The sequence below is a fragment of the Euleptes europaea genome, chromosome 19 (genome assembly GCF_029931775.1).
Source record: "Euleptes europaea isolate rEulEur1 chromosome 19, rEulEur1.hap1, whole genome shotgun sequence".
Classification (NCBI taxonomy): Eukaryota; Metazoa; Chordata; class Lepidosauria; order Squamata; family Sphaerodactylidae; genus Euleptes; species Euleptes europaea.
Genome location: NC_079330.1, coordinates 39,286,405 through 39,313,521, shown reverse-complemented (window position 1 = coordinate 39,313,521; position 27,117 = coordinate 39,286,405). Strand labels below are relative to the sequence as shown.

At 49.7% G+C, this 27,117-nt stretch overlaps 1 protein-coding gene across 1 annotated transcript in view; it reads right to left on the bottom strand.

Annotated features, from left to right (window-relative positions):
- The window catches only part of WSCD1 (WSC domain containing 1), a 96,254-nt gene that overhangs the window by 31,973 nt on the left and 37,164 nt on the right, over positions 1 to 27,117 (bottom strand). Inside the window, exon 4 of the mRNA XM_056865173.1 lies at positions 17,121 to 17,242. Coding sequence (XP_056721151.1) covers positions 17,121 to 17,242 — 122 coding nt within the window. The remainder of the gene's footprint in view (positions 1 to 17,120; positions 17,243 to 27,117) is intronic.

Here is a 27,117-nt window from a genome sequence, read left to right as displayed (position 1 = left end):
ACTAATACTTTTTTTCTTTTCTTCTGTTAATGCAAAATATTGTTTAATCAAAAGTTTTTTCCCTTTTCCTTTTTTTCCTGTATCCCCATTAAATATGAAAACCAATAAAAATATTTATATAAAAAAAATGCCTGTTCCAAAAGTTGTGTGTTGTGAACGAGCCCCTGGAAAGGCCCCCCTGCTGTTCTCCGGCCATGAATGCAGGCTCTGCCGGACAAATGTAATGATCCATTCCTAACAAGGTAATATACTGAGCGTCCCTAAGGCTCCTTTGCAGTGTTGTAGCAGCAGGACAAGGCATTAAATAGGGATCGACGTAACTGGTTTCAGACCATCCCTTTCTGAGGGTCTCTTACCCTTCAGGTTGAGCTACGGCAGAGACAGAAACTGAAACTGCATTTTTATGAAAGCAAGAAGGGGTTTTAGTTTGATTGAATTTAAGATGCCCTTTTCAAAGAGAAAGCCATTGGCAGATTGATTTGAGTCCAGTAGCACCTTAGAGACTAACAAGATTTTTTTTTGGGGGGGGGATAAGCTTTTGAGAGCTTATACTCCCCCCCCCACACACACACACACAGTCTTGTTGATCTCTAAGGTGCTACTGGACTCCTAGGGGAGATTTGATTCTTGAAAGCCTATATCCCAAAAATCCTTTTGGCCTCTGAGGTGCTGTTGGACTCAAATCCAGCCACTCCACTGTTCTACTTGCAGACCAACACGGCTGCTGCCCTCTGAAATTAACAAATGGGGTCATTCTGGACCAAATATGCATTTCCCCCCTTTATCAGCAATGAATCATCAAGGACAACGATACAGAACCAAGAGATTATTGTTTCACTTGCACATAATGCCCAATGTAGGTTAAAAAATAAGTCAAGTCTGTCCTACAGAAAAGAATCTTTCCCAGTGCCTGTTGCTCCAGCTCCTTGAAGAGAGATGCCAGCCAGGGAAGGCATCTGAGACCTTCTGTGTGCAAAATGTTTGCTGGAGTGGGATAGCAGATGAGGAGGGTCTCCAATAGGTAGGACTGGAGCTCCTGGTATTGTGCCGGTTGCAGCAGACTTCTTTGTGCAGCCCCAAGAAGTCCCAGGAAAAGATCACAAAAAAGTCAGTTCCAGGCCTTTTAAAAAGCTTTCCCCCCCATAGGATTTTCTCCACACTGCTTAGCTGACAGCTTCATTTCTGGAGCTTTTTCTTCTTTGTATTCTGCTTTTAGGGTTGCCTTTTGGCATTCCCCCCACCCCCCATCACAACAACACCACTTCCACTGTGAACACACCAAACTATGGTTTTACCATAGAGTTTTGAGTGAATGCTGTATTATTGCCCCATCACATGGCTGCCACTTCTGGTTCATGCAACTGTGGGGAAGATGCCAACCCCCCACCCCACTTTCTGCCACATTAGCAAGGAGCAGCAGGGCCATCAGGCTGCCAGTGGGAGGTCTGGAGACTTGGCTGGCCGATCTGTTTCTAAGACAGAACAAAGATTGGGAACATGCTGGGGTGGGGTGGGGAGGGGTGCAGCTCAAGAAATTTTTCATTACTCAGAAGTAGCTCACATGAAAGCTTTGCATGGGATTCACTACAGCTACTTAGAAAGGAAGCTGGCTTAAATCCAATTCTATTTATCGTAAATATTTAGACATTTGGGATTTTCCCTTCAGTTTTCAGCCTTCAGCGGAAATTTAGTCCACAGGGAGTTGAGTAGGGATTCCTTTGACTGTAAGGAACTCTGCACATGCTCTGAGGAACCTGCGACATCCTAGGTAATGTATATTTTTTTTGTGTGTGTGTTAAGTGCCGTCAAGTCGCTTTCAACTCATGGCGACCCTATGAATCAATGTCCTCCAAAATGTCCTATCTTTGACAGCCTTGCTCAGATCTTGCAAACTGAGGGCTGTGGCTTCCTTGATGGAGTCAATCCATCTCTTGTTGGGTCTTCCTCTTTTCCTGCTGACCTCAACTTTCCCTAGCATGACAGTCTTTTCCAGTGACTCTTGTCTTCTCATGATGTGACCAAAATACGATAGCCTCAGTTTAGTCATTTTAGCTTCTAGGGTCAGTTCAGGCTTGATATGATCTATAACCCACTGATTTGTTTTTTGGCAGTCCATGGTATCCGTAACACTCTCCTACAACACCACATTTCAAAAGAGTCTGCTTTCTTCCTGTCAGCTCTCTTCAATGTCCAGCTTTCACACCTATACATAGTAATAGGGAATACGATGTCATGAATTAATCTAATCTTGGTGGCCAGTGACACATCCTTACACTTCAGGATCTTTTCTAGCTCCTTCATGGCTGCCCTTCCCAGTCTCAATCTCCTTCTGATTTCTTAGCTGCAGTCTCCCTTTTGGTTGATGATGGAGCCAAGGAATAGAAAAGTCTTGAACAATTTCAATTTCCTCATTGTCAACCTTAAAGTTGTGTAATTCTCCTGTAGTCATTACTTTTGTCTTCTTGATGTTCAGCTGTAGTCCTGCTTTGGCACTTTCTCTTTTAACTTTCAGCACAAGTTTTGCTTAGCTAGTTTCATTTGAATGCCTCTGTGTTGGTGGTGTTGGTTACCTTTCCCTGCGTTTTGTTTTTGCCCCTTTCTCACCAACTTTGGAATCTGATTACCCATTAATTTTTTCATTTTATAATAAACTTTTTAAAATAAAGAATTTTGGCTTTGCTTAGTACAATTTTTTTCTCTGGGATCCTTTTCTTAATCTCCTCAAGTGCTAGACTGCATGGGGTGCTGGTGAGTTGGTTATAAGATATTTCTTAGAGTTTCTACCCTGTCCCTTTGTTATTGCACTAGGGCTGCACTGGAAGAGGCTCCTTCTCAGCAAGTCAGTTTAGATGTTTGGGGTCAGGAAGTAATTTTCCAGCAGGCTAAATTGGCCAGGGAGCCTGGAGGGTTTTTGTTGCCATCTTCTGGGCATGGAGTAGGGCAGTGGTCGGCAAACTCATTAGTCAACAGAGCCAAATATCAACAGTACAACGATTGAGATTTCTTTTGAGAGCCAAATTTCTTAAACTTGAACTATATAGGTAGGTACACTGTTTATTAACTTAATAAACTTTAATTAAAGTTTTAAGTCTTAATTAAACTATAGGTACGCTGAATAAAACTTGATATCATACTTAATAGTGATCTTATTTATTGATAAAAATTAAATTGTAAGTAAGGTATCCATAAAATTAAATCATGACAATGACTGACAAACACTGTACATTTTCCCTATCTGCATTCTCAAAACTCTGCAGGGGGGCTTATTGTTGAGTTTTGAGAATCTGGATGGGGAAAATGTGCATCTGAGTGGCAAATCCAAGGCAAAACCTCCCATTCATAAATGGCCAATAACCCCCCATGCAGAGTTTTGAGAATCTGGATGGGGAAAATGTGCATGAATCAAACATGGCTTCCCCCCACCCAGGCCCCGACCTCCTCTTCCTCGCCGCTGTCACCTGGGCTCCTTCCTTCCCTCCCCGGCCGGCCTGCCGTCCGCCCATCTGCCCCTCCTCAGTGCCTCGGCCTCCGAGGAGGAGGAGGAGGAGGAGGAGGAAGGGGGAGGGGTGTCCTCCCCCCTCCCCTCTCGCTGGCGTTCTCCAGAGGCGGAAGGATAGGGCAGGCCACGAGGGCGAAGTGCTGGCGTTTGCAGGTGAGGAAGGTGGGGGAGGGTGTGTGCTGGATCGGGGCCTCCCTCCCTCTCCCCGGTGCTCGGGCCAGCACGTTGCAAAGACCTGCCCCCCCCCCCAGGCGCGGTGGTGGCGGCTCTGGGCTGGCGGAAAGGCGGAGAACTTTTGTGGGACTTCTGTGTGCGTGCAGAGCCCGGCCGGGGCGGGGAAGGTATGCCAGGTTCTCCTCCGCTGCGCCGCACAGCCCCAATCCTCCGCCGAAGGAAGCCAGCCCCCCCCCACGGGCCCTCCGCGCCCGGGGAAGATAGCTTCTCTTGGGTGGGCGGCCGCGATCCTGTAGCCCAGAGCCGCACTCAAGGGGCCAAAGAGCCGCATGCGGCTCGGGAGCCGCGGTTTGCCGACCACTGGAGTAGGGGGTCACTGGGAGTGTGGGGGGACTTAGTTGACAGCAGAGGATAGAACTCGCAATAATGGGTATCAGTTACGGGTGGAAAGGTACCAGCTGGACATTATGAAGAATTTTTTGCAGTAAGAGTTGTTCAGCAGTGGAATGGGCTGCCTAGGGAGGTGGTGAGCTCCCCCTCACTGGCAGACTTTAAGCAGAGGCTGGACAAACAGTTGTCAGGGATGCTCTACGTTGATCCTGCATTGAGCAGGGGGTTGGACTAGATGGCCTGTTTGGCACTTTTCCAACTCTATGATCCTATGCTTCTATTCTTAGAAGGTCCTGATTGGTGGTAGCTGATTACCAGGGTACTTTTGGATGAAGGGATTTTCCCAGCAAGGAAAGGCAACATTTCCCTCTTCCTACCCTAACATCATGTTTCAGCAAAAAAGAGTCTGTTGTTTCAGCTTCAAGGCTGAAATTCATATGCAGCACTTATCTTCTACTGGATACTACTACAGAACAAAGTCCAGACCTCTTTCAATTGAAAGGGTCTTTCAATTGATGCTTCTTACCCATAACTAGTTAGGGGTTGCCCCCTAGTGTCAAGTCTCTTGATCAAAATATGGATACCACTCCTCTGGATTTGTGAATATGAAGCTTCAGGCCAGTCTGATTTTAAATATACACTTTTGAACTAATTCCTCCTTTCCCTTTTGCTCTGTGCCTTGAATAATTTTTAAAATTCATTTTCATTTATTTGTTAGACCTGCAATGTCAAGAGTTTCCTCCACATGCCAAAATATTATCGAAATTGGGGAGGTTCATAAAGACTTGTGGTCTGAGCCCTCCCTTGAGAGAATCCCCTTTTAAGAAAGTATTTCAGACCCTTGTACAGCTTCCTCCTACCCTGGGAAGAAGAGGTTAATTTAGATAGCAATCCTAAGCAGGTTTTCTCAGAAAATAGTCTAATTTTATTCAGTGGGGCTTACTCCCAGGAAAGTGTTCTTAAGACTGCAACTTGAAAAAAGTGGTGAGAGCGACTTACAGTGCAATCCCAAACACAGTTACACTCTTGTAATTCAGTGAGTTTAGAAGGGTGTAACTCTGTTTAGGATTGCATTATCAGTGGGCGGGGGGACTGGGTGGGGCTGTGCCTGGTCAATGTGGTATTGTGAGGGTCTGGTATTCTTTGTTCCCCTTCCCCACTTTGTTCTTTGCCTATCTCCCTGAACTCGTAAAAGCGGTTCACACCTCCCCGCAACCCGGCGCCTCTGCTGTCTTTCCCAGGTGCCCTCCCCTGCCACGCTTCCTGTGAGCACTCCCTCAGGCCGAGTCCGGCCTTGAAGATCTGATAGCCCTAGCAGCCTCGCTGGGACCCGTTTGATGTTTTGTATTGCACCAATCTATCTTGTAACTTCCCATAACATCAGTGTGAACCCCAGTGCCCTGGAATAGATATATTTTGTAACCCAGCTATGCCAATTCACTTGCAACTTTGAATCCGTGTCTGTCTCATCTGTCTGAAGCCTTCAATAAATCTATTGTTTCTGCTTTCAAGCCTGAGCAGTGATTTTGCGAAGTTAGCCCAGGGAGTTGGGAACTCTCACACTAAGTTGCAAGTCACTGCCTTGTCGCTCTGCAGCTGTACCTTAAGGGACTGTAATGCCAGGCGACGGGGATCCCTCTTCTCCCCCGGGTACACCGGAGAAACCCGAGGTCCCGGAGAAACCGGACCCTAAGGAGGAGGATGTCAGGTGGAAGGTGCCCGGTGCCCCACACCCGGGACCGGACTTGGGTACGAAGCCCAAGAACACCTTTAACTCCTGGCTGGACTCTCCTAAGGGCTGGTCGCTTTCCCGGACTGAGGCGAAGCATCGCCGTCTGGGGTTGTCCGGTACGGGACTCGTAGACGACCCCGCGCGTAGGGAAGTCCTGATGGACGAGGAACGGAGACAATGGCAGGAGGAACGCCAAGCCATGCTGGAGCGGATGGATGCCATGCAAACCGTGATGGGTGAGATGGCAGCCGCCATGGACGCACTGAAGGTACGGCCTCCCCCGGCAACGCTCCGGATGGAACGCCGGCGACTCCTCCCGCTCCTCCCAGCGCTCCGGCCCGCCGTGACCTGAAGATCACGTACGATGGGTCGGGAGATCAGTTAACTTTCTTTATGGTCCAAGTAGATATTTTTATGAGGGAACAGGCCCGGACCTTCACCTCGGAAGAGTCCCAGGTCCAGTATGTGGCCTCCCTCCTGCAAGGCGAAGCGGCCGCGTGGATGGTGTTACAGTACGAACTCCGCTCCCCTGTGCTGCGGAATCTGGATGAGTTTATGGTCGCGCTCCGCAACAGGTTCGAGGACCCGAACCTGGGGGAGCGGGCTAAGGCCACTCTGATGCAACTGCGCCAAGGGACTAAGTCGGTGGAGCAGTATGCGAGTGAATTCCAGTCTCTGTCGAGCAGAATTCTGGACTGGAGCGAAGCTACCCGGGTACAGTGCTTCAGAGAGGGGCTAAACCCGGACCTGCAACATTGGGCCTTCATGCAAGGCAACCCCCCGGACGTCGAGGGCTGGGTGCGCCACGCCGCCGACATCGAAAATCGGAAACAACTCTTGACCCTGTCCAGACAACGCACCGGCCGCGACGCTAAGCCGAAAGGGGACAGGCCGGGTGATATCAAGGATTCCCGTACCCCGGGGGTCCCCTCGACGGCCGAACGCCGCAAGCGTTTTGAAACCGGGGTGTGCTTGGTGTGCGGTGGCAAGGGCCATTTTGCCTCGCAATGCCCTTCCCGTTCCGGACGCCCGGCTACCCCTCGCCCAGTCCCGGCCGAACCGGAGAAGACCCCGACGGAAGGCCAACCTCGACGCCGCAGCGGCGCTCGCGGACGCCAGAGCGCACCCACCGCCCTACACGCAAGCGCTCAAGAGGACGCCTCCATCTCCACTGGTCCATCGGGACCTCGGATTACAAATGCAGCTTTTGACTCGGCCGAGTCATGGATTACAACTACCACGTCGCCTTCATCCAGTGAGGAGGAAGAGTGGGAGATACCGGCAAAAAACGCCGTCGGTCTGCTGTAAGGGGGGCTCCTCAGCAGACCGCTCCCATTGTTGTGCAAGGAGCTCCACCGATGGTAAGCGCCCAAGAGGACAATGTGTATATTCGGGCACACCTCTCGCTGCCCAAGGGGGGCCCAGTTTTAGAATTTCCCGCCTTGGTAGACTCCGGGTGCGCCCGCACTTTGATTAGCGAGGAAGCCGCCAAAAGGTTGGGCGTCCGGCGCAAACTACTCCCAGGTCTCCTCCGCTTTTCCCAGATGGACGGTAGCGACTTTAAGAAGGGCCCTGTTACTCACCGTACCGCTGCGGTGATTATGGCTGTAGGGGAACATTGGGAACGCTTATATTTCACTATTGCCCCCATAGTTGCCCCCATAGTTTTGGGGATGAATTGGTTACAGGGGCATAATCCCTCGATCGACTGGGTCAAGCGAACCCTCACGTTCCCGGAGGACCCTTGCGGGGCGCACGATAAGGACCGAGTGCTTTGCACCCCAGCCGCCGCATTGGTGGGATCCCTCCCCCAAGTCACCCCTCCACCCCGGCTTCCCGCGGAATATTCCCAGTTCACGGATGTATTTGATGTGAGGGAATGCGACGAATTGCCCCCACACCGGGACACTGATTGTGCTATTGAAATTGTGGGGGGAGGCAAGTTGTCTAAAGGGAAGGTTTACCCCATGAGCCCCAACGAAAAGGCGGTGCTGCGGGACTATCTGGACACCAACCTGGCGAGGGGCTTCATTCGCCCCTCCAAAGCCCCGTACTCTGCCCCCGCCTTCTTCGTTAAGAAAAAAACGGGGGACTTAAGACTGTGCATTGACTTTCGTAGACTGAACGCGGTCACCCAGTCTAACGCTTACCCCCTCCCTCTCATTCCAGACCTTCTTGCGCAACTAAAAGAGGGCCGAATCTTCACTAAACTGGATTTGGTAGAAGCCTACCACCGCATCCGCATTAAGGAGGGGGACGAACCCAAGACGGCCTTTTCCAGCTGTTTTGGAATGTTTGAGTACCTTGTTATGCCTTTCGGACTTTCAGGGGCCCCGAGTGTTTTTATGCAATTAATCAATGAGGTTTTGCATGATTTGTTGTTTCGGGGGGTGGTGGTATTTTTAGATGACATTCTCATTTATTCTGAAACCGTGGAGGAACACGTTAGGTTGGTGCGCGAGGTCCTCCAACGCTTGCGGGAACACAAGCTGTATGCCAAAGTATCCAAATGCGAATTTCACCAGCCCTCCATCACCTTCCTGGGTTATGTCATTTCCCACCAGGGCTTGGAAATGGACCCCGAAAAGGTTCAGGCCGTGCGGGATTGGGAACCCCCCACCACACGCCGCCACCTACAACAGTTTTTGGGGTTTGCCAATTTCTACCGCAACTTCATCCCCAATTTCGCGCAGGTGGCCCTCACTTCCCTTTTGCGTACCAAGGGGAAGGGAGCGAGCGCCGCTCTACCCTCAGCCCGTTTGCAGTGGTCTCTTACCTGTCAGCAGGCGTTTGACGAGCTTAAATTGCTTTTTTCGTCAGAGCCGGTTTTAGCCCACCCGGACTGCACCAAGCCTTTCGTGGTTCAGGTGGACGCCTCCGACGTGGCCATGGGGGGGGGCCTTACTGCAAAGGGACGGGGAAGGGAAGTTGCGGCCATGCGCCTACTTCTCCAAAAAATTCTCCCAATCGGAAATCAATTGGGCTATTTGGGAGAAGGAGGCGGCTGCGGTAAAACATGCCCTCACCATCTGGAGGCATTTCTTGGAGGGGGCCGAATTTCCGTTTGAGGTGTGTACCGACCACAAGAATTTGGAGGCCCTCAAAGGGGCTAGGAAACTCAATGCCAAACAAATTCGGTGGGCCCAGTTTTTCGCCAAATTCCGCTTCACCCTCAAACATGTTCCCGGAAAGGAAAATGCCCTGGCGGATGCCCTGTCCCGACTTCCCCAGTACCGCAATGATTTTGACCGCCCCGTGGACTCCCTTTTCACCCCAGAACAACGAGGGGAAATCCCGGGACTCGCTGTCACTACCCGGTCGCAAGCCCGTCTACCAGAGAATCCCATGCTCAAGGGTATCCCGGAGGCCTTTCAGCAAAGGCTCCGGGACGCATCCCGGCAGGAGATGGAGCAGCAGATTCTCCCTACGGGCATGGAGCAAAGGGACTCCTGGTGGGTGCAGGGGGGAAAACTCTACGTCCCAACCTCTCTCCGCAAGGAAGTTCTGGGACTGGTCCACGGGGCCAAACTGGCGGGTCATTTTGGTTTTGTCAAAACACTGCACCTGGTGAGAAGACAATTTTGGTGGCCAGGTATGAGAGCCGATGTAGAATTGTACGTGCGCAGCTGCCCCACCTGCGCTACGGCCAAGAAAAGAATGGGAAAACCCCTTGGACTGTTAAAACCCCTGGAGAGTCCCACCCGACCCTGGGAGGTGATCGCCATGGACTTTATCACCGACCTACCTCCCAGCCGGGGTAAAACGGTTCTATGGGTGATCACGGACCTTTTCTCCAAACAGGTCCACTTCGTTCCCTGCGCCGGACTCCCCTCGGCCCAGGGATTGGCTAAGTTGTTTGTCACTCATGTCCTCAGACTACACTCGGTCCCTAGGAAGGTCCTCTCCGACAGGGGGGTCCAGTTTGTCGCCAAATTCTGGCGAGCCTTCCTAAAATTGATGGGGGTGGAAGAACAGGGTCTCTCCTCAGCTTACCACCCTCAGACCGATGGTCAAACGGAACGGGTAAATGCAGTGGTCGAATGTTACCTCCGTTGTTATGTCAATTACCACCAGGACGATTGGGTGGATCTGCTGCCGTTTGCTGAATACGCCTATAACAATGCCCCCCACTCCTCCACAGGTTTCAGTCCTTTCCGCGTAGTGTACGGAACGGAATTTGGTCCTTTTGGTTCCGCTCCCGTCACCCCTGAGCTCGAAACTGTTCCCGAGGTCCAGGAGTGGGCACGAGTAGTCCAGTCTACCTGGCCCTGGTTGCTCAAAAATCTCGAACGTGCCAAGAGCAAGTACAAAGAACAAGCCGACAAACATCGATCCCCGGGCTGGGAACTCAAGGTGGGGGGGCAGGTCTATCTCTCCACTAAGAACCTGAGCTCCCTCCGACCCTGCAAAAAACTCAACGATCGATATGTGGGCCCTTTTCCCATTACCCGGGTGATCAATGAAGTCACTGTGGAACTCGAACTCCCAAAGACCCTTAAGGGCGTCCATCCCGTCTTTCATATAAGCCTCCTCAAACTGTACGTTGCTGCCCCCCAGTTCCACCCCCCTCCGAAACCTGAGGTTCCTACGGTTGTGGGAGGGGACACCCATCTGGAAGTGTCTAAAGTGTTGGATTCCAAATGGAAAAAGGGGAAATTGTTCTATTTTGTCCGGTGGAAACACCTGGGACCTGCACACGATGAATGGGTGGCAGCCCCACACATGGCGGCCCCCCGCCTGGTACAAGATTTCCACACCGCCTATCCCGATAAGCCCCGTCCTCCCGACCTTACTGGAGGGGGGCCTTAAGGGGGGCAGAATGTGAGGGTCTGGTATTCTTTGTTCCCCTTCCCCACTTTGTTCTTTGCCTATCTCTCTGAACTCGTAAAAGCGGTTCACACCTCCCCGCAACCCGGCGCCTCTGCTGTCTTTCCCAGGTGCCCTCCCCTGCCGCGCTTCCTGTGAGCACTCCCTCAGGCCGAGTCCGGCCTTGAAGATCTGATAGCCCTAGCAGCCTCGCTGGGACCCGTTTGATGTTTTGTATTGCACCAATCTATCTTGTAACTTCCCATAACATCAGTGTGAACCCCAGTGCCCTGGAATAGATATATTTTGTAACCCGGCTATGCCAATTCACTTGCAACTTTGAATCCGTGTCTGTCTCATCTGTCTGAAGCCTTCAATAAATCTATTGTTTCTGCTTTCAAGCCTGAGCAGTGATTTTGCGAAGTTAGCCCAGGGAGTTGGGAACTCTCACAGGTATGTTCTAGACCACTGATTCCCAACCGGGGGTCCACAGACCCCCAGGGGTCCGCGAGAACTAAATTAAGGTCCGCGAAACGAAGTTATAAACTCATAATAAATTAATATTTTCAATTAAAAGTTCTCTATTATAAAAATATATATTCAAATATTATTCTAAGTTTAATGTTTAACTAACAGTTATGATTAAAGTTTATTTTCAAATTCTCTGAATTTTTATTTTGAACCTTGGGGTCCCTGCACCGAACAAAAAGTCCTAGTGGTTCCTGGTCAAAAAAAGGTTGGGAACCACTGTTCTAGACAGACAGACGGACGGACGGACGTAATATTTGTTGTACAGGCAAAATGGACTTTGTTTCCCAAAAGGTGATGACGCACCAAAAGCTTCAGTCTTTAAAATGTCACAAGACTGACACGGTGCCGTCCCAAACGTGTTCACTCAGAACTACATTTCACTTAACTCAATGGGACTTAGCCCCTAGTAAGTGTGCTTGACAGTGTGGCCCTAAGCAGGGTTATGCTCTTCTAAGCCCATTGACTTACATGAATTTAGAAGGGTGTAACTCTACAAGGAATTCCACTGCGAGAATTACAGCCTCTGTTGTTGATTCTTGAAATGTAGAAAAATTATGTAAAAGACAAGGGGGAGGGGAAGCAAGAGAACACATCTCTGTCTTTGACAAAACACACAGTTCCCTCCACTGTCATCTAAAAATGGAGTGACTCAGACAGTTTTCAGTTGGCAACCCCTGAGTTTTGCAATCTGGACAGAATTACTGTTGTGACCCACCTTTCTACCTGAATCTTTATTTAAGACTAATGGTTACTGAGGCACAAAAGTACCATTGTTTTCAAAATGTATTCTGCTCTGCACAGGAGGACTCAAGGATGCGCAGAGAGTCAGAAGAGCCTGCCTCTGCACCACAGGAAGAAAAACGAACGTAGAAGAGGGCACAACCTAGTAATTAGGTAAGATGTGTTTTCTGGGCCTTAACAGAGTTAACTAATTGGTACATCTGGAAGACAAATTAATTAAGTGTTCCCTGGTACACATGTAGGTTTTCCTAGCAGGCCCCAAAGCATTCTCCTGGTATTCCTTCTGGTTGGGAAAATGGTGTGAGGGGAAGGCTGAAGCCCCTGTCGCTTGTACTGCCTGTCCTTATCCCAACTAGGCATGGTGCACACAAAAATGGAGGAGCACCCATAACTCACATGTGCGAGTGTTGCATCTGACATAGGGCAGTGACCCCACGCCCAGTCTGTGTACTTCGTAATGTGAGGTGCTGTTAGCAGTGGCTCTGAAAACCCTTTTGCCAGCCGACCAGAGATACAGAATTTCACTCCTCTTGAAACACCAACGTTGGTCCCTCTGGTTACTTAGAAGAGGAAGCAGCAGCGTTAAATTCTGAGTCTCAGTCTGATGAGTGAACCAGTTGCCAGGACTGCTGGAAGCCTTTGGGAGGTGGCTGTCATAGCTGAACCCTTACTCCTACTCCCTGAGGAGCAAACGTGGCATAGAGAACAATTTGTGAATAAGCTTTGATCCCCGACTGGCAATGCTGAAATGGTTCAGTTTTCTATTTTTTTAACCATTTTTAGAATTTTTGTGCTATCTACCCTTTAAAAAATGTCATGTACATTTCATATTTTTAAAAATGTTCTTTAGTTGTTATTATCAAACATGAGACTGTGCCTTTCCCTTCTGTGTGCCTGCATCATGCTTTGCTTACATCTACCAGGTCTTCTCTCACTGTTTGGTATAGTTACTTTTGCCATTTTATAAAAAAATGAGGGGACCCAGAAGGACTTGTGGGAGGGGGAATTTCATTTTGCCCTTCCCCACTATTTCCTCTTTGCCTTTCCTGAAAGGCCCCATGCCCTCTCCACTTTTCCTACTTCCCCATTCAACAGTCAACCTTCCTTTATCTGCTCCCCTGTCTTCAGCTTTCCCATCTTCCCTCCTCCTGGCAACCTCTACCTGGGAAAACTATGGTCCAGAGGCCTGGTACCAAGCACTGGGCTGGGCCTGGATGCATAGTGAGGAACCCCACTTTCTCCTGTATATCCCCCCCACACACTATTTCCTCTTTCTCTCCCCCTGACAACCCCCATATCCTCACCTTTCTCTTCTTCCTTCTCTCCTTCCCAACCACCAACCAATCTACCTTTTATCTGCTCCCCATCTTCAGCTACATTTATTATTTATTTGCTTCATTTATACCCACCTTTCTCCACAATGGGGATTCAAAGCAGCTTATCATTCTTATCTCCTCCATTTTATCCTCAGAACAACCCTGTGAAGTAGGTTAGGCTGAGAGTGTGTGAATCAGTCACTCAGTGAATACCATGGCACAGTGAGATTTGAACCTAGGCCTCCCATAACCTAGTCTGAAACTCTAACCACTACACCACACTTGCTTTTATGGAGTGATTGCAACTAGTCCTGGGACAGTCATACATATTGTGAGGTAGCAAGGTTCCCTGTAATTGCTAGGGCTGTGCATTCGGTAAAACCCAAACCGGGAAAAAAAATGAAAAAATTCAGTTTTGGCTTTTCCGGGTTCGGGTTTTACCCGATGCAAAAAAAGGCATGAAAAAGCCAAGCTGAAAAGGGCGATTCTCGGATAAGCCGAAAATATCCGGCTTTTCCGGGTTCGGCTTTTTCCTGCATTTGCAAGGAGAAAGCTCTCCTTGGGCAAGTTCGGGCAACTTACCTTGGCTGTGGATGGGCAGAGGGAGGGGTGAATTTAACAACCAGTGGCCAATAGGTGGCCAGACCTTGGAGAAGAGTGTTCTTTGGCCAATCACAGAAGCTCCCTGGTCTCTACTGGCCGTTGCTCACTGAGAGTTTGTTCTGGTACAAAAACCTGGGCTTTTGCTCCTGCTGCCTCTTCCTGAGCTGACCTGGAGGATTACAGCCGGCTGCTTCCATTGGATTATTTCCTGCCTGCTGCTTCCATTGGATTATTTCCTGCCTACTGCTTCCATTGAATTATTTCCTGCCTGCTTCCTGGAGGAGAAGACATCCAACAGTTTGAGACCCTATTACTTTTATTTTATTTGGGGCAAGCAAGGTGGGGTCTGGGACTGAATTCACATTTCAACACTGTGTTGTTGTTATTGCTCATTCCTCACTGCTTTATTACCTGATTAATTCCTGTTTATTTCCTGTTTAAAAGTTTTACTCCTGTGTTGGCTGGTGGGTCTCTGTGTCTGAGGGGAGCCATTTTACTTGGCTGCTGGTGATTTACTGGTGATTTACTGGTTTGATTTCTATTCTCTGTTAACCTGTGTGTGTATGTGTGTGGGGGAAACCATTGAATCCTGAGTGGATTTTTGCCATCTGGCTCTCTTTAATTCAGGTTTTGGTGGCTGCATTGCTCTGCACTGCAGGTGATTTTTTGGTGGTTTGTTGTGCTGCTAGGTTGTTGTGCTTCTTGGTAGCTAGGTTGTGCTGCTAGGTTGTCTGGTGGTTGTGTAGGGCTTGCATGAGTTGTTTGGGAAGGAGGAAATGAGCTGGGAAGTTTTCCCACCCATTTAAGACACTGGGTTTTTTTGTTTGCGAAGCTTCTGGGGGGGCATTTTTGCAGGTAGAGGTCCCAAATTTTCAGGGTAGCTTGAAGGGACTCTCCTTGCAAGAACCCCAAGTGTGGTGAAGATTGGGTCAGGGCTCCCGATTTTATGGGGTCTGGAAGAGGTCGCTCCCCCTTTCTCCATTGAGAACCAATGCAAAGTCTTTGCATTGGTTTTCTATGGAGGAAGGGGGCAACCTCTTCCAGACTCCATAAAATCCGACCCCCTAACCCAATCTTCACCACACTTGGGGGTTCTTGCAAGCAGAGTCCCTTCAAGCTACCCTGAAAATAGCTTGAATAGCAGCAAACAGTGAAACAAATTTTAATATTCATCTGTATAAAACCATAAAAACTATTCAACAAAACATGACCACATAAACAGGAAGGAGATAGTGATACAGTGGGGAAAAACAAACTTTTCTGAGGAGGGAATTTCATAGCTGTGGTGCCATGACTCAGGAGACCAATCCTCGGGTTGCCACCTGTTCTGAGCCACAGCAGGCTGAGCCGCAGGCAGCTGCCGCCAACTGGGCCCTTGCCTGCTTGGACTCCTTGCCCCTCCCAAACCCCGCCAAGCACACACGCCAACCATCCGGCTTTGGGAACGTACCTGCCGAGGAGGACGCAGCAAAGATGGCGGAGGCTCAAAGGGCAGAGCCAGGGAGACGCAACAGCCTGCAGCCCAACTGGGAGCCTCCTCCCTGTCTCAAGGTGGGGCAACAGAATGCCTAAGAAGTCACAGCTGAGGCAGGGCAGGAGCCCAGGATGCTACCCCCTTTGGCAGACAGGGAGGGGTCCGCAGGAAAAGCCTGGACAACCGGCCACCTTTCAAGCTTTGAGGAGGCGGGTTGGGAGGCAGGAGGGGGAGGAATCGTGGCTGTGGCCAAGGAGGAGGGCAGAGAGAGTAACTGCTGAGGGCGTCAGAGGGAGAGGAACCTCTAGGAGGTGGTCAGAAGCAGCATGGAGGCTCTGTGGGTGCTGGGGAGTGAAGCTAACTCCCCCACCCCTTCTGAGGCGAAGAACAGCCAATCCAGCCTGAGTGGGGAAGGATGGTGACCTGGCACCCCTGCAGGAAGCTGAGCACCAGCTCCTCAGGACACCACGGACCCACCGCCTGACCCGGGGAAGGAAAGGGGACCACCACACCACCCATCTAATCTTAGAGGGCAGAGGTACCTGAAGCAGCAAGGCCTCTGAAGATTACCACTGTGGCCAGGTAGATTCACTTGCATAAGGTTGTCCTTAGCCAATGGGCCACAGAGGCAGCTGCCCAGGGACTTATTCTGAGTGGGACCCTGACTGCCCATGGACAGAGGGGGAGAAAGAAAAAAGAGCTGGCTCCTACTGCCTGTTTGGGGGTGGACTACCTGCTCCATCCGAGGCTCAGGCAGCCAGCTCCCGATGATGGCTCCCACCTACCTCACACTGGGTGGCAGTGGGCCCTGGCTTGGCCCTGGCAAAGGTGGGAGTGGGTCTGGGATCCCAGCCAGGACTTCTGCCTAGGGCCCCAGAATCACTATGACAGCCCCTGCATAGGGGAATAAGCAGTCTTCATGGCTAGAGGCTGAACTGAAGTACAGAGAGAAGGAGAACAAGTGAGCATCCGGAAGGGAGGAGGAGATGGAGAGGGAGGAAGGCAGAACTCCCTCCCTTCACTACCTGAGCCTCTAAGGTGTTGGGGCAGCATCTTGACTGCCTCTGGACATGGCTATCAAGACAGACGCTGGGAGCAAAACCCCCCACTAATGTACAGTTTTTAATTAATTTTGGTGTACATCAGTGAAGCAGTGTTACACACTGTATGCACGGTTGTAGAGTTGCCAGGAGAGCTCCCAGAATTACAACTGATCTCCAGACTAAATAGATCCCTTCCCCTGTAGAAAATGGCAGCTTCGAAAGGTGGACTCTATAGGATTACACTCCACTGAGGTCCTTCACCTCTCCAGGCTCCACCCCCAATTGTTCAGGAATTTCCCCACCCGGAGCTGGGCAACTGGAGACCCCCATGTGGTCCAAGGGTTCATTGAGGGTTTGGTTCCTACTGGAACCAAACAGATCTGGGTCTGGTTGGTGCCTAAACAAGATTCTTCCTGGGAGATATCTTCCCCACCCCCCCTACTCCATACATTGCCTTGAGCTCTGTAATGGAAAGAAGGTGGGACATGAATATATAAGTGACTGCATGTCTATGTGGTTTATTGAAATCATGCATATAAATGGACCTATAGAACCAACAGCAAAGCATAGAGGAGCTAACCCAATGACAAAAAATATAGATGAATGTAGAAAGAAAGAAAATAAGAACATTCACTCAATCCTACTGGAAAGCAGTTGCAGCTGCATTTGCCGTCACAGGCATTCATCACTTTGGGCTGGACTTTGTCTTTCTTTTAGCAGGAGAGTCCTGAGACACAAAGATGGATACATTTTGTATGGTGTTCAAAACTTGAAAGAAAGACAGGAAAAGGGAAAAAAAATCTCCTCTTACTTTCTTGGAACACAATTCAGAGCACATCTCCACTGTCAAATTGGAGTGCATCAAAGTGACGGGCAGGGCGTTTGTTAAATTTTCTGGCACTTGAAAGCATCCTCGATAGATAGTATTTCGCCCTGTGGGGAGAGGAAATAGGCTTCTCTTGAGAAACAGCAACTGCACTGGCCTCTTGCTATCCCAGGGAACAATATAAGTTTCACATTCTAAAATAAGTATACAGATAGATAGATCAAAACGCAGCATTTGGAAGTAATAACCAGTATTGAGAGAGACTGACAATGAGAAAATGTGCTTTGAAGCCTGCCAAGCCAAAAGGAATTCATAATTTCTAGCAAGGCCCTGCCTGTTTAAGTGTGGGTCAGCACAGTGAAATTGAAATTAAATTCCACTGGTGGAGGGCAATGCAATTGTTTGCAGGGGCCAGTTTTCTTTTGAGTGCAGCTCTCCTCTCAGATTTTCCCTGAGAAACTGGGAAAGCTCTGATAAAAATCTACAAAGCTTCTCATGATCTGCACCAGCAAAGAGATGGAATTTCAATGAGTTACACCTTGAGGGAGCCCTGTATTCCACTGCGCGTTGCTTATTTCATTACTACTTTATCAACACAGCCCCTTTTCTGTTTTCATTCTTTTCTGAGCCAGGGAGAATATTACAATTTCAAGAGCTAGAATAAATTCCTGTTGTGTCAGTCAGAGAGTGCAAAGTATCTGCTACCAGTCACAGATTCGTGCAGGCTTGCCAGGCTGCCCGTCCGCTCCCTCCCTCTTTGCTCTCACAGTGCCTGAGGCGGTGACACGCAAAGTCTGTGGTGCCGACCAAACTTGTCGTCTCGAGAGGTCTGCTGCCTACCAGGTGCACGCATGCAGGATGTGACAGAAAGGGCAGAAAGGGTAAAAAGTACAATCAAGCCCACAGATTATTACCCTTTCTTGATCATCCATGTGGGAACAAATTATATTGTCCAGCACAGCCCAGAACGTATTAAAAGAGACTATGCAGCTCTGGATAAAAAGGTGAAGGAACTGGGAGCACAGGTTCTTCACTTCTTCCTATGGAAGGCCATGGCTTAGGAAAGACGAATACTGCAAATAAATAACTGGCTACATAGATGGTGCTTTCAGGAAATGTTTGTGGGTTTTTTGGACCTTGGCTTACACTTTTCGAGATGAAGCCCTTCTCTCAGAAGATGGTTTGCACCTCATGAGGGTAGGAAAAATGTGTTTGGTGAGAACCTTGCAAACCTGATAAGGAGGGCTTTGAACCAAATCCTACAGGGGAGTGAGATAAAAACTCAAAGCCTAGTATGATGCCAATAACTGGAGATAAGAACACTAAAGATTTGTGGGGAGAGGCACATATGTGAGGAAACATTAACTCACAGTTAAGTACAGAAACAAAAATCTGAGGGCACGTAAACCATGAATTCTGATGTCTCTACACTAATGCACAGAGTATGGGAAACAAGGCCTAATAGGCATTACTGAAACTTGGTGGGATGACACTCACACAACTAGAATATTAGGATTGAGGGGTTCAACTTGTTTAAAAGGAATAGAAAAGGAGGAAAGGGAGAGGAGTAGCATTATATGTCAATAATGTGTATACTAGTGAGGAAATATATGCATCTGAGCATGGGAGTTCAGTGAAGGGTCTCTGGGTAAAAACAGTAGTAGTCAGAAATAATAGTGATATTATGGTGGGGTCTGCTATAGATCACCAAACTAGGCAGAGGACATGGATGAGACACTCCTAGACCAGATCACAAAGTTCTCAAAGGGTATTTTTGCATGGTGATTAGCCTCGTGTTCCCATCTGAGTTGCCTCATGGTTTTTTTGTGTTTTTTTGGCATTCTCCATGGAAACCTTGCAACTCCGCAGTCAATTTGAAGCGGAGTGCTTTTGCGGCGGATTTCTAAGGAGCCCTGTAAATGCAATTTTTTTCTCTTTGCCCCGGCTCTGCCACAAGGTAGCCAGACTGTAAATAGTGCAAAATCCCTCCCACTTTTGCTTCCCCTCCCCACCCAGGGCTGTTTCCCCCTCCTCTCTTCCCTCTCCTTCCCTGCTAGTCCTTTCCTTGTTGGGACACACTTTGCGAGGTAGGGCGCCACGCTGGTAACCCCCCTCATTTGTCCATTCCTGCAATTTAAAAAATTTTTTTGGTACTTTGATTAAGGTCGATATATCGACCTTGCCATTCAGCTCCTTCAACCTTTCCTCATAGGACTTGGTCTCTAGACCCCTCACCATCTTCATTGCCTCCTCTGGATAGTTTCAGCTTGTCTACATCTTTCTTAAACTCTGGTGAAGTGACATCACAAAGTCTTTCAACTCTCTAGGAATCCCCCAACCTCTATGGTAAAGACCATTGAAATTGGTGGAATTCCTAGAGTATCATAGACATTAAGTGTCTCAGAGTCCCCTTTGCTCCTGGAAACTCTAATTGAATTGAAGCAGAAAACAAAACCCACAATATTTGTCTATAAATCATAGAATCATAGAGTTGGAAGGGACCACCAAGGTCATCTAGTCCAACCCCCTGCACAATGCAGGGAATTCACAACTATCTCCCCCCCACACACACACATACTCCAGTGACCCCTACTCCATGTCCAGAAGATGGCAAAGAATAGCCAGGAAAATTGCTTCCTGCCCCCAAAGTGGAGATCGGCATTTCCCTGGGCATATAAGAAGGGGCCACAAGAACCAAACACTGGTGCAACCTTTCTTGCCCTTCCTCTTATGATCTGCCTAAGTTCATAGAATCAGCACTGCTGACAGATGGCCATCTAGCCTCTGCTTAAAAACCTCCAAAGAAGGAGCCCACAACCTTCCAAGGAAGCCTGTTCCAACAAGGAACTGCTCTAATTGTTAGAAAGTTCTTCCTAATGTTTAGCCAGAAACTCTTTTCATTTAATTTCAACCCATTGGTTCTGGTCCGACCTTCTGGGGCAACAGAAAACAACTCGGCACCATCCTCTATAATGACCTCCCCGCCACACCCCCAGTGACCCCTACTCCATTACCCAGAAAATGCCCAAGATGCCCTCCCTCTCATGAACTGCCTAAGGTCATAGAATAGCATTGCTGACTGATGGCCATCTAGCCTCTGCTTAAAAACCTCCAGGAAAGGAGTGCTTACCACCCCCCGAGGAAGTCTGTTCCATTGAGGAACCGCTCTGTTAGAAAATTACTCCTACTGTCTAGGCCGAGTAGTTCCTGGTCCACGCAGTCCCACAGACACCATGGAAACCACCAGTGCCAGCAAGAAGAATAACAGTCCAGCCACAGCCACACCCTGTTGAAACAGCATTAACCTTCTTGCAAGTTTCAATACTGATGCAAGTCCTGTGAAAGGGGTTACCATATGGAGCTGGGCTCTGGGGGGACGTTGTTGTCCAAGCCCTGGTCTTCTTTTCTAGCAATAAAATGCCATCTTAGCTAGTAGAAAATAAAATTCTTGTGTGTTTTTCTTCCACGAATAGCATTTCACATGGGACTTATAAGTCGATTCGGGGGGATCCGAATCGGCAGCATAACCATGAGTTAGTAAGCAACTAGCAGCATTCTCCAATCAGTGGCCAAGCTGGGTCTTCTTCTGGCCAATCAGTTGCAGTTGAGTGCGTGAGCCCAGCTGCTGCGCGGCCCGGGGAGAGAAAGTTTGTGTGTGAGAGATCCCCGTGGGGGTGTGTGTGCGTGTGCACATTCATGGCTTTCCGTGGCTCCGGGGGGGCATGTTTGGAGGTAGAGGTCCCAAACATTCAGGGTAGCTTGAGGGGACCCTTCTTGCAAGAACCCCCACGTTTTGTTAAGATTGGATCATAGGGTCCCGAGATATGAGGCCCAGAAGGGGTCGACCCCCCAAAATCGCCCACAGGAATAAAGCCACTTAAAGCACATTGGCGGCATTCCGTGGCTCCGGGGAGGCATTTTTAGAGGTAGATGTCCCAAACTTTCAGGGTAGCTTGAAGGGACCCTTCTTGCAAGAACCCCAAGTTTTGTTGGATCAGAGAGTCCCGAGATATGGGGCCCGGAAGGGGTCGCCTGTGACGTTCTCCAGCCAACCTCGGCAATCCCAAAAAGTCACTCGCTCATACAGGCAGGTCTAAAGCAGGTAAACGTTTATTCAGGAGCCGCAGGTACAGCATGAGCAATCCACAGGTTCAAAGCTGCTAATGACCATCCATTCTACAAAGCATAACTTTAAGCACAAAGCAACCCCAGGTGCAAGATCAAGCAGGCCTGGGAATTGGGAGATATCACTGCCTGGTGGGAAGCAGGGAGTGAGCAAGCCATAATACTGAAGTTGCCTGCTTGCGACTCAAGGTCACAGCAGGGGGCAAGGCAGGGAGCGGGGATAGTTTGAACAGCTCAGAGAAAACAAAACCGAAAGATGCTCTTGAACAGAAATGGGTCTAACTCATGTCAAGAGCCTGCCTGGACCGCATGACCCCTGACTCCTGACATTCTGCCCCCCTTAAGACCCCCATCCCGGTTCCAAGACAGGTTGAGGTTTTTGAGGGAAAGCATCATGAAACTGTCGTACCAGATGGGGCGCTGCTACATGCGGAGCTGCAACCCATTCATCATGCGCTGGCCCCAGATGCTTCCAACGTACCAGATAAAACAACTTCCCTTTTCTTATTTTGGAATCCAAGATCTTAGAGACTTCTAGATGTACCTCTCCCCCCACTACAGTTGGTACCTCGGGTTTAGGTGCTGGATGGAACTGGGGAGCCGCTACATAGGGTTTGAGGAGACTGACATGAAACACTGGGTGAATTCCCCTGAGGGCTTTGGGGATCCCTAGCTCTACAGTCACTTTGTTGATCACCCTGGTGATGGGATAGGGACCCACATACTTGTCACTGAGTTTTTTACATGGTCGTAGGGTCCGGAGGTTCTTGGTGGACAAGTAGACTTGATCCCCCACCTTAAAATCCCACCCCGGGGAATGGTGTTTGTCCGCATGTTCCTTGTACTTGCGTTTAGCCCATTCCAGATTCTTCTGAAGCCACGGCCATGTGTTCTGGACCACCTGTAACCAGTCCCCCACTTCACCTTTTACCCCCTCCTCCCGGTGTAGGTCTACGTTCCCAAAGGGACCAAAGTCTCTGCCGTATACCACCCGGAAGGGGCTGTACCCGGTAGATGAGTGGGGAGCACTGCTATAAGCATATTCAGCAAAAGGCAATAGATCTACCCAATCGTCCTGATGATAGTTCACATAACAGCGTAAATAGCATTCCAACACTGAATTAACTCATTCCGTCTATCAGTCTGAGGATGGTGCGCCGAAGACAACCCTTGCTCCACCCCCATTAGTTTCAAAAAGGCTATCCAGAATTTAGCCACAAATTGAGCCCCCCTGTCGGAGATTATCTTACGAGGGAACGAGTGATGTTTCATCACATGTGTAACGAACATACGTGCTAGCTTCTGGGCTGTCGGGAAACCTGTACAAGGGACAAAACGCACTTGCTTAGAAAACAAGTCCATCACCACCCACAATACCCTCTTCCCCCTGCTGGGGGGAAGATCCGTAATGAAGTCCATGGCAATGACCTACCAGGGAACGGACGGGACTTCCAATGGTTTGAGGAGTCCCGGGGGTTTCCCCATGAGTCTTTTGGCGGTTGCGCAAGTGGGGCAAATGTGCACAAAAAGGTCCACATCTGCTCTCATGCCCGGCCACCAAAATTGACGTCTGTCAGGCTGTTATCTCGGTTTAGATGTTTCCTTTCATTACTCTGCTGAACCGTCCAGACTCAAGGACGGCTACACATACCAAAGCCTGGGAACGCCACTCCTGGGAAATAATGCTCTGTTTATGCTTTGTAATCTCCCGCCGTTTCTCTGCCTTATATTTCCAAATAACGGGCAAGACAAGCCATAGCTGTCATCTTGCCTTCCATGCACTGTATTGCCTATTTGACCAGTAAAGCCATCTGCTTGGAATCTGATTGTCTCTGTGGTGATTTCTGGTTCGATGGGTCAAGAGCTCACATTATGACAGCTATCACTACTCTTCTACATCGATTCTTTAGTCAGGCTGGAGCCCCGGAGGGTTCGCCTGCCACTCGGATGGGAGCTAGGAGGGCGCTCTCCGAGTGAACCGTGACTACTGCTTCTTGGAACCCTGGAGTCCTCATCCAAGGATCCTACCCTTCTACAGGACATAGTAGCTGAACTCTTTAGGACTAATTCAGAGGTTTGCCGCTTGAGTGGACTGGTCCAGACGCAGTGGCGATCTCTAGTGAGCGTTCTCTGGATGTTAACGTTGGAGGATACTAATGCTCGTTTAGACCTCCAGGATTTTGATCAGTTGCTGGATGATGCCCGGCTGGCAACTGAGGACTTACAAATACTAACCGATTTATTGGATAAGCTTATTGCCCGTGAGACTCTCTCATCCACGGCTCTAACGCGTCCTGTCGCCTTGGGGAAAGGTACCATGGCGGGAGCCGCACCGGCAGGTTTTTCTTTGGTACCCAGTGCCACCCTAATTCACCATTTCAGGGAAGCCTTACACCCTGACATTCTGAACTGGTCGTATATGCGGGGTGATCCCGACACCCTCGAGGATTGGATTCTATTAGCCGAGGAGGTGGAAAGCCGGTGCTTTATTTCCCTCGTCCGCCAAAGAAACAAGGAGAAAAGCGTCCAAAAACCCCAGCCCAAGGCACCGCTCCCCAATCCACGGAAGCCCGCGCGTCCACCCCAGGATCGCGAAACACGGTTTCAAAGAGGACCTTGCCTCACTTGTGGGGGACTGGGCCACTTTGCGGCAGTCTGCCCACATCGCCCTGAACTCTTTCGCCCCAGCATGGCAGCCCGAGCTCGAGGACGACCTCAACACAGAGGCACCGCAGCCACCCGCAGCGCAGCGCCGGGAAGACCCACACCCTCTGCACTTCACGTTGAGGACTCATCTAACCTTCCTACATCGAGTGACCCCGCCGGGTCTCGGATTACAAATGCCCCATTGGGGGACAACTCTCCTTCTTCTGACGAAGAGAACCCATGGAATCCTCCAGCTTTGAACCTGGAATCCCCCCTTGATTTGTCAAAAAACGGTTCCGGTCTGTGGTGAGTGGAGCGTCTCCACAGACCCCTGCAGAATCTCCTGCTAAACCGAAAGCTCCCACCAAGGTGAAGGAAGTGGAAACCACCGTTTATGTGGATGCAGTTTTACAACACTATAAAGGTGGTCCCCAACTACCCGTTAAGGCACTCATTGACTCCGGTTGCAGTCACACTCTAATCAAAGAGGCCACATTTGCAGCACTCAAAGTCAAGTCCGAGGCTTTACCAGCCCCCGTCCAATTTGCCCAAATGGACGGAAGCCATTTCAAGGGGGGCCCAGTTGATCATCGCACTACAGGGGTGGCGATGGGTATTGGCTCCCACTGGGAGCAAATAGACTTTACCATAGCCCCTATCCGATTTGAAGTGGTCCTGGGAATTAACTGGATTAAAGGTCATAGTCCCAGTATAGACTGGGAGACGAACACTATCTCCTTTGCCAACCCCAAATGCGATCAGCACCGACAGCAAGTTGCGGTGCTGTCTCCACCCGCTCCAGCATTAACCTCCGATGTCCCATCACCGCCGTCCCTACCTGATGTATACCAGGACTTTGCGGATGTCTTTAACATTAAAGAATGTGATGCCTTACCCCCCCACTGGGCCACTGACTGTGCAATTGTGGTGGTGAAGGACTGCACATTAACCAAGAGTAAGATTTACCCTATGAGCGCTTCCGAGCGCACTGTACTACGGGACTTTTTGGACAAAAACCTTGCCCGAGGGTTCATTCGCCCATCGAATGCTTCCAACTCAGCCCCCGCATTTTTCGTCCGAAAAAAAGAGGGCGACCTGCGCCTATGCATCGTCTTCCGAAAGCTCAATGCAGTTACGCAAGCCAACGCCTACCCTATACCGCTGATTTCAGATATTTTGGGACAATTGCAGGAGGGACGTATATTCTCCAAATTGGACTTAGTAGAAGCCTACTACTGCGTCCGTATCCGCGAGGGAGACGAACCCCTCACTGCCTTCTCTAGCTGTTTTGGAATGTTTGAATTCCTTGTGATGCCTTTCGGGTTAAAAGGAGCCCCGGGGGTCTTCATGCAACTCATCAACGAAATCCTCCACGATTTACTGTACCGCGGGGTGGTAGTTTATTTAGATGACATTCTTATTTATTCAAAAACCATGGATGAGCATGTCGCTCTGGTCCGAGAAGTTCTGCAGCGCCTGCACAGTCACCAACTCTTTGCAAAGTTGGCTAAATGTGAATTTCATCAGAGCAAAATAACTTTCTTGGGATATATAATCTCCCACCATGGCCTTAGCATGGACCCGGCCAAGGTCCAATCCATCCTCGATTGGACCCCTCCCTCCAACCGCAAACAAGTACAACAGTTTCTAGGTTTTGCTAATTTCTATCGCGGGTTCATCCCTAACTTCGCCCAAGTGGCGCTGCCCATCACCGACCTGCTGAAAACAAAGGGTAAAGGAAGCTTGGCTACGTTACCCTCCGCTAAGATACTGTGGACTGATCAATGCCAGGCCGCTTTTGTAGCCCTCAAACGCCTTTTCACTTCGGAGCCCGTGCTACGGCACCCAGACCCGAATCAAATGTTCATTGTGCAAGTCGATGCCTCCGACGTGGCTATGGGAGGGGCCCTTCTCCAAAGAGAACCAAATGGTCTCCTTCACCCCTGCGCTTACTTCTCAAAGAAGTTTGCGCACTCCCAATTGAACTGGCCCATTTGGGAGAAAGAAGCATCAGCCGTTCACCATGCACTTACTCTGTGGCGACAATTCCTGGAGGGGTCTAAAGTACCCTTTGAAATCTGGACTGACCACAAAAATCTAGCTGCCCTCACGGGGACCCATAAATTGTCCGCGAAACAACAGCGCTGGGCGGATTTCTTTGCTCAGTTTCGTTTTGTCCTGAAACATGTCCCTGGAAAACAAAACGTTCTCGCGGATGCTCTCTCCAGACTGCCTCAATACCTGGTGAAACTCGATCGGCAAGCCCTACCCGTGCTGGCTGTACAAACCCGATCCCAAACACTGCCCCCACAACGGAAGCACGCAGTAGCCGACGCACCAACTCCTCCAACCCAACCGGCCGCCAAGCCGCCTGCAGTCAGCGCGCCACCGCACGTAAGCGCTTCCCCCTCGTCGACCCCCATATCTGCTCCTGCTTCCACCGTAAAAAAGGGGGGGTTCCTGTCTCCGAATCTTTCTTAAATTCCCTTCGGGCACAATGCCTTATGGAACGCTCTGCTCAAACCCTGCCTCCCGATGTAATCAAACAAGGAGGTTGCTGGTACAAAGACTCGAAATTATACATGCCCAAAACACTCCGAAAAGAAGTCTTACATTTGGCTCATGGAGTAAAAACAGCGGGACACTTTGGGTTCCTAAAGACCCTTCACCTGTTGCGCAGACAGTTCTGGTGGGGGGGAATGCGTTCTGACATTGACTCTTATTCGCAGCTGTCCTTTTTGCGCCACGGTCAAGCGATCTCAAGGCAAACCCCCAGGACTACTGCAACCACTTGAAATACCCAGCAAACCCTGGGAAGTGATTGCTATGGATTTTATGACGGATCTCCCTCTCAGAAGGGGAAAACTGTGTTATGGGTTATCACTGACTTATTTTCTAAGCAAATACATTTGGTTCCATGTGCGGGGATCCCCTCCGCTCAGAGGTTGGCCCGCCTCTTCGTGTCACATGTCTTTAGACTACATTCATTTCCGCGCAAGATAATCTGCGACCGCGGAAGTAGTTTCGTTGCTAAGTTTTGGAAAGCTTTTCTCAAATTGGTGGGGGTGGAGCAAGGGTTGTCTAGTGCATACCATCCCCAAACGGATGGTCAAACCGAACGTGTCAATGCTGTACTCGAATGTTATTTGCGCTGTTATGTCAATTACCGCCAAGATGACTGGGTGGAACTGTTGCCTTTTGCAGAATATGC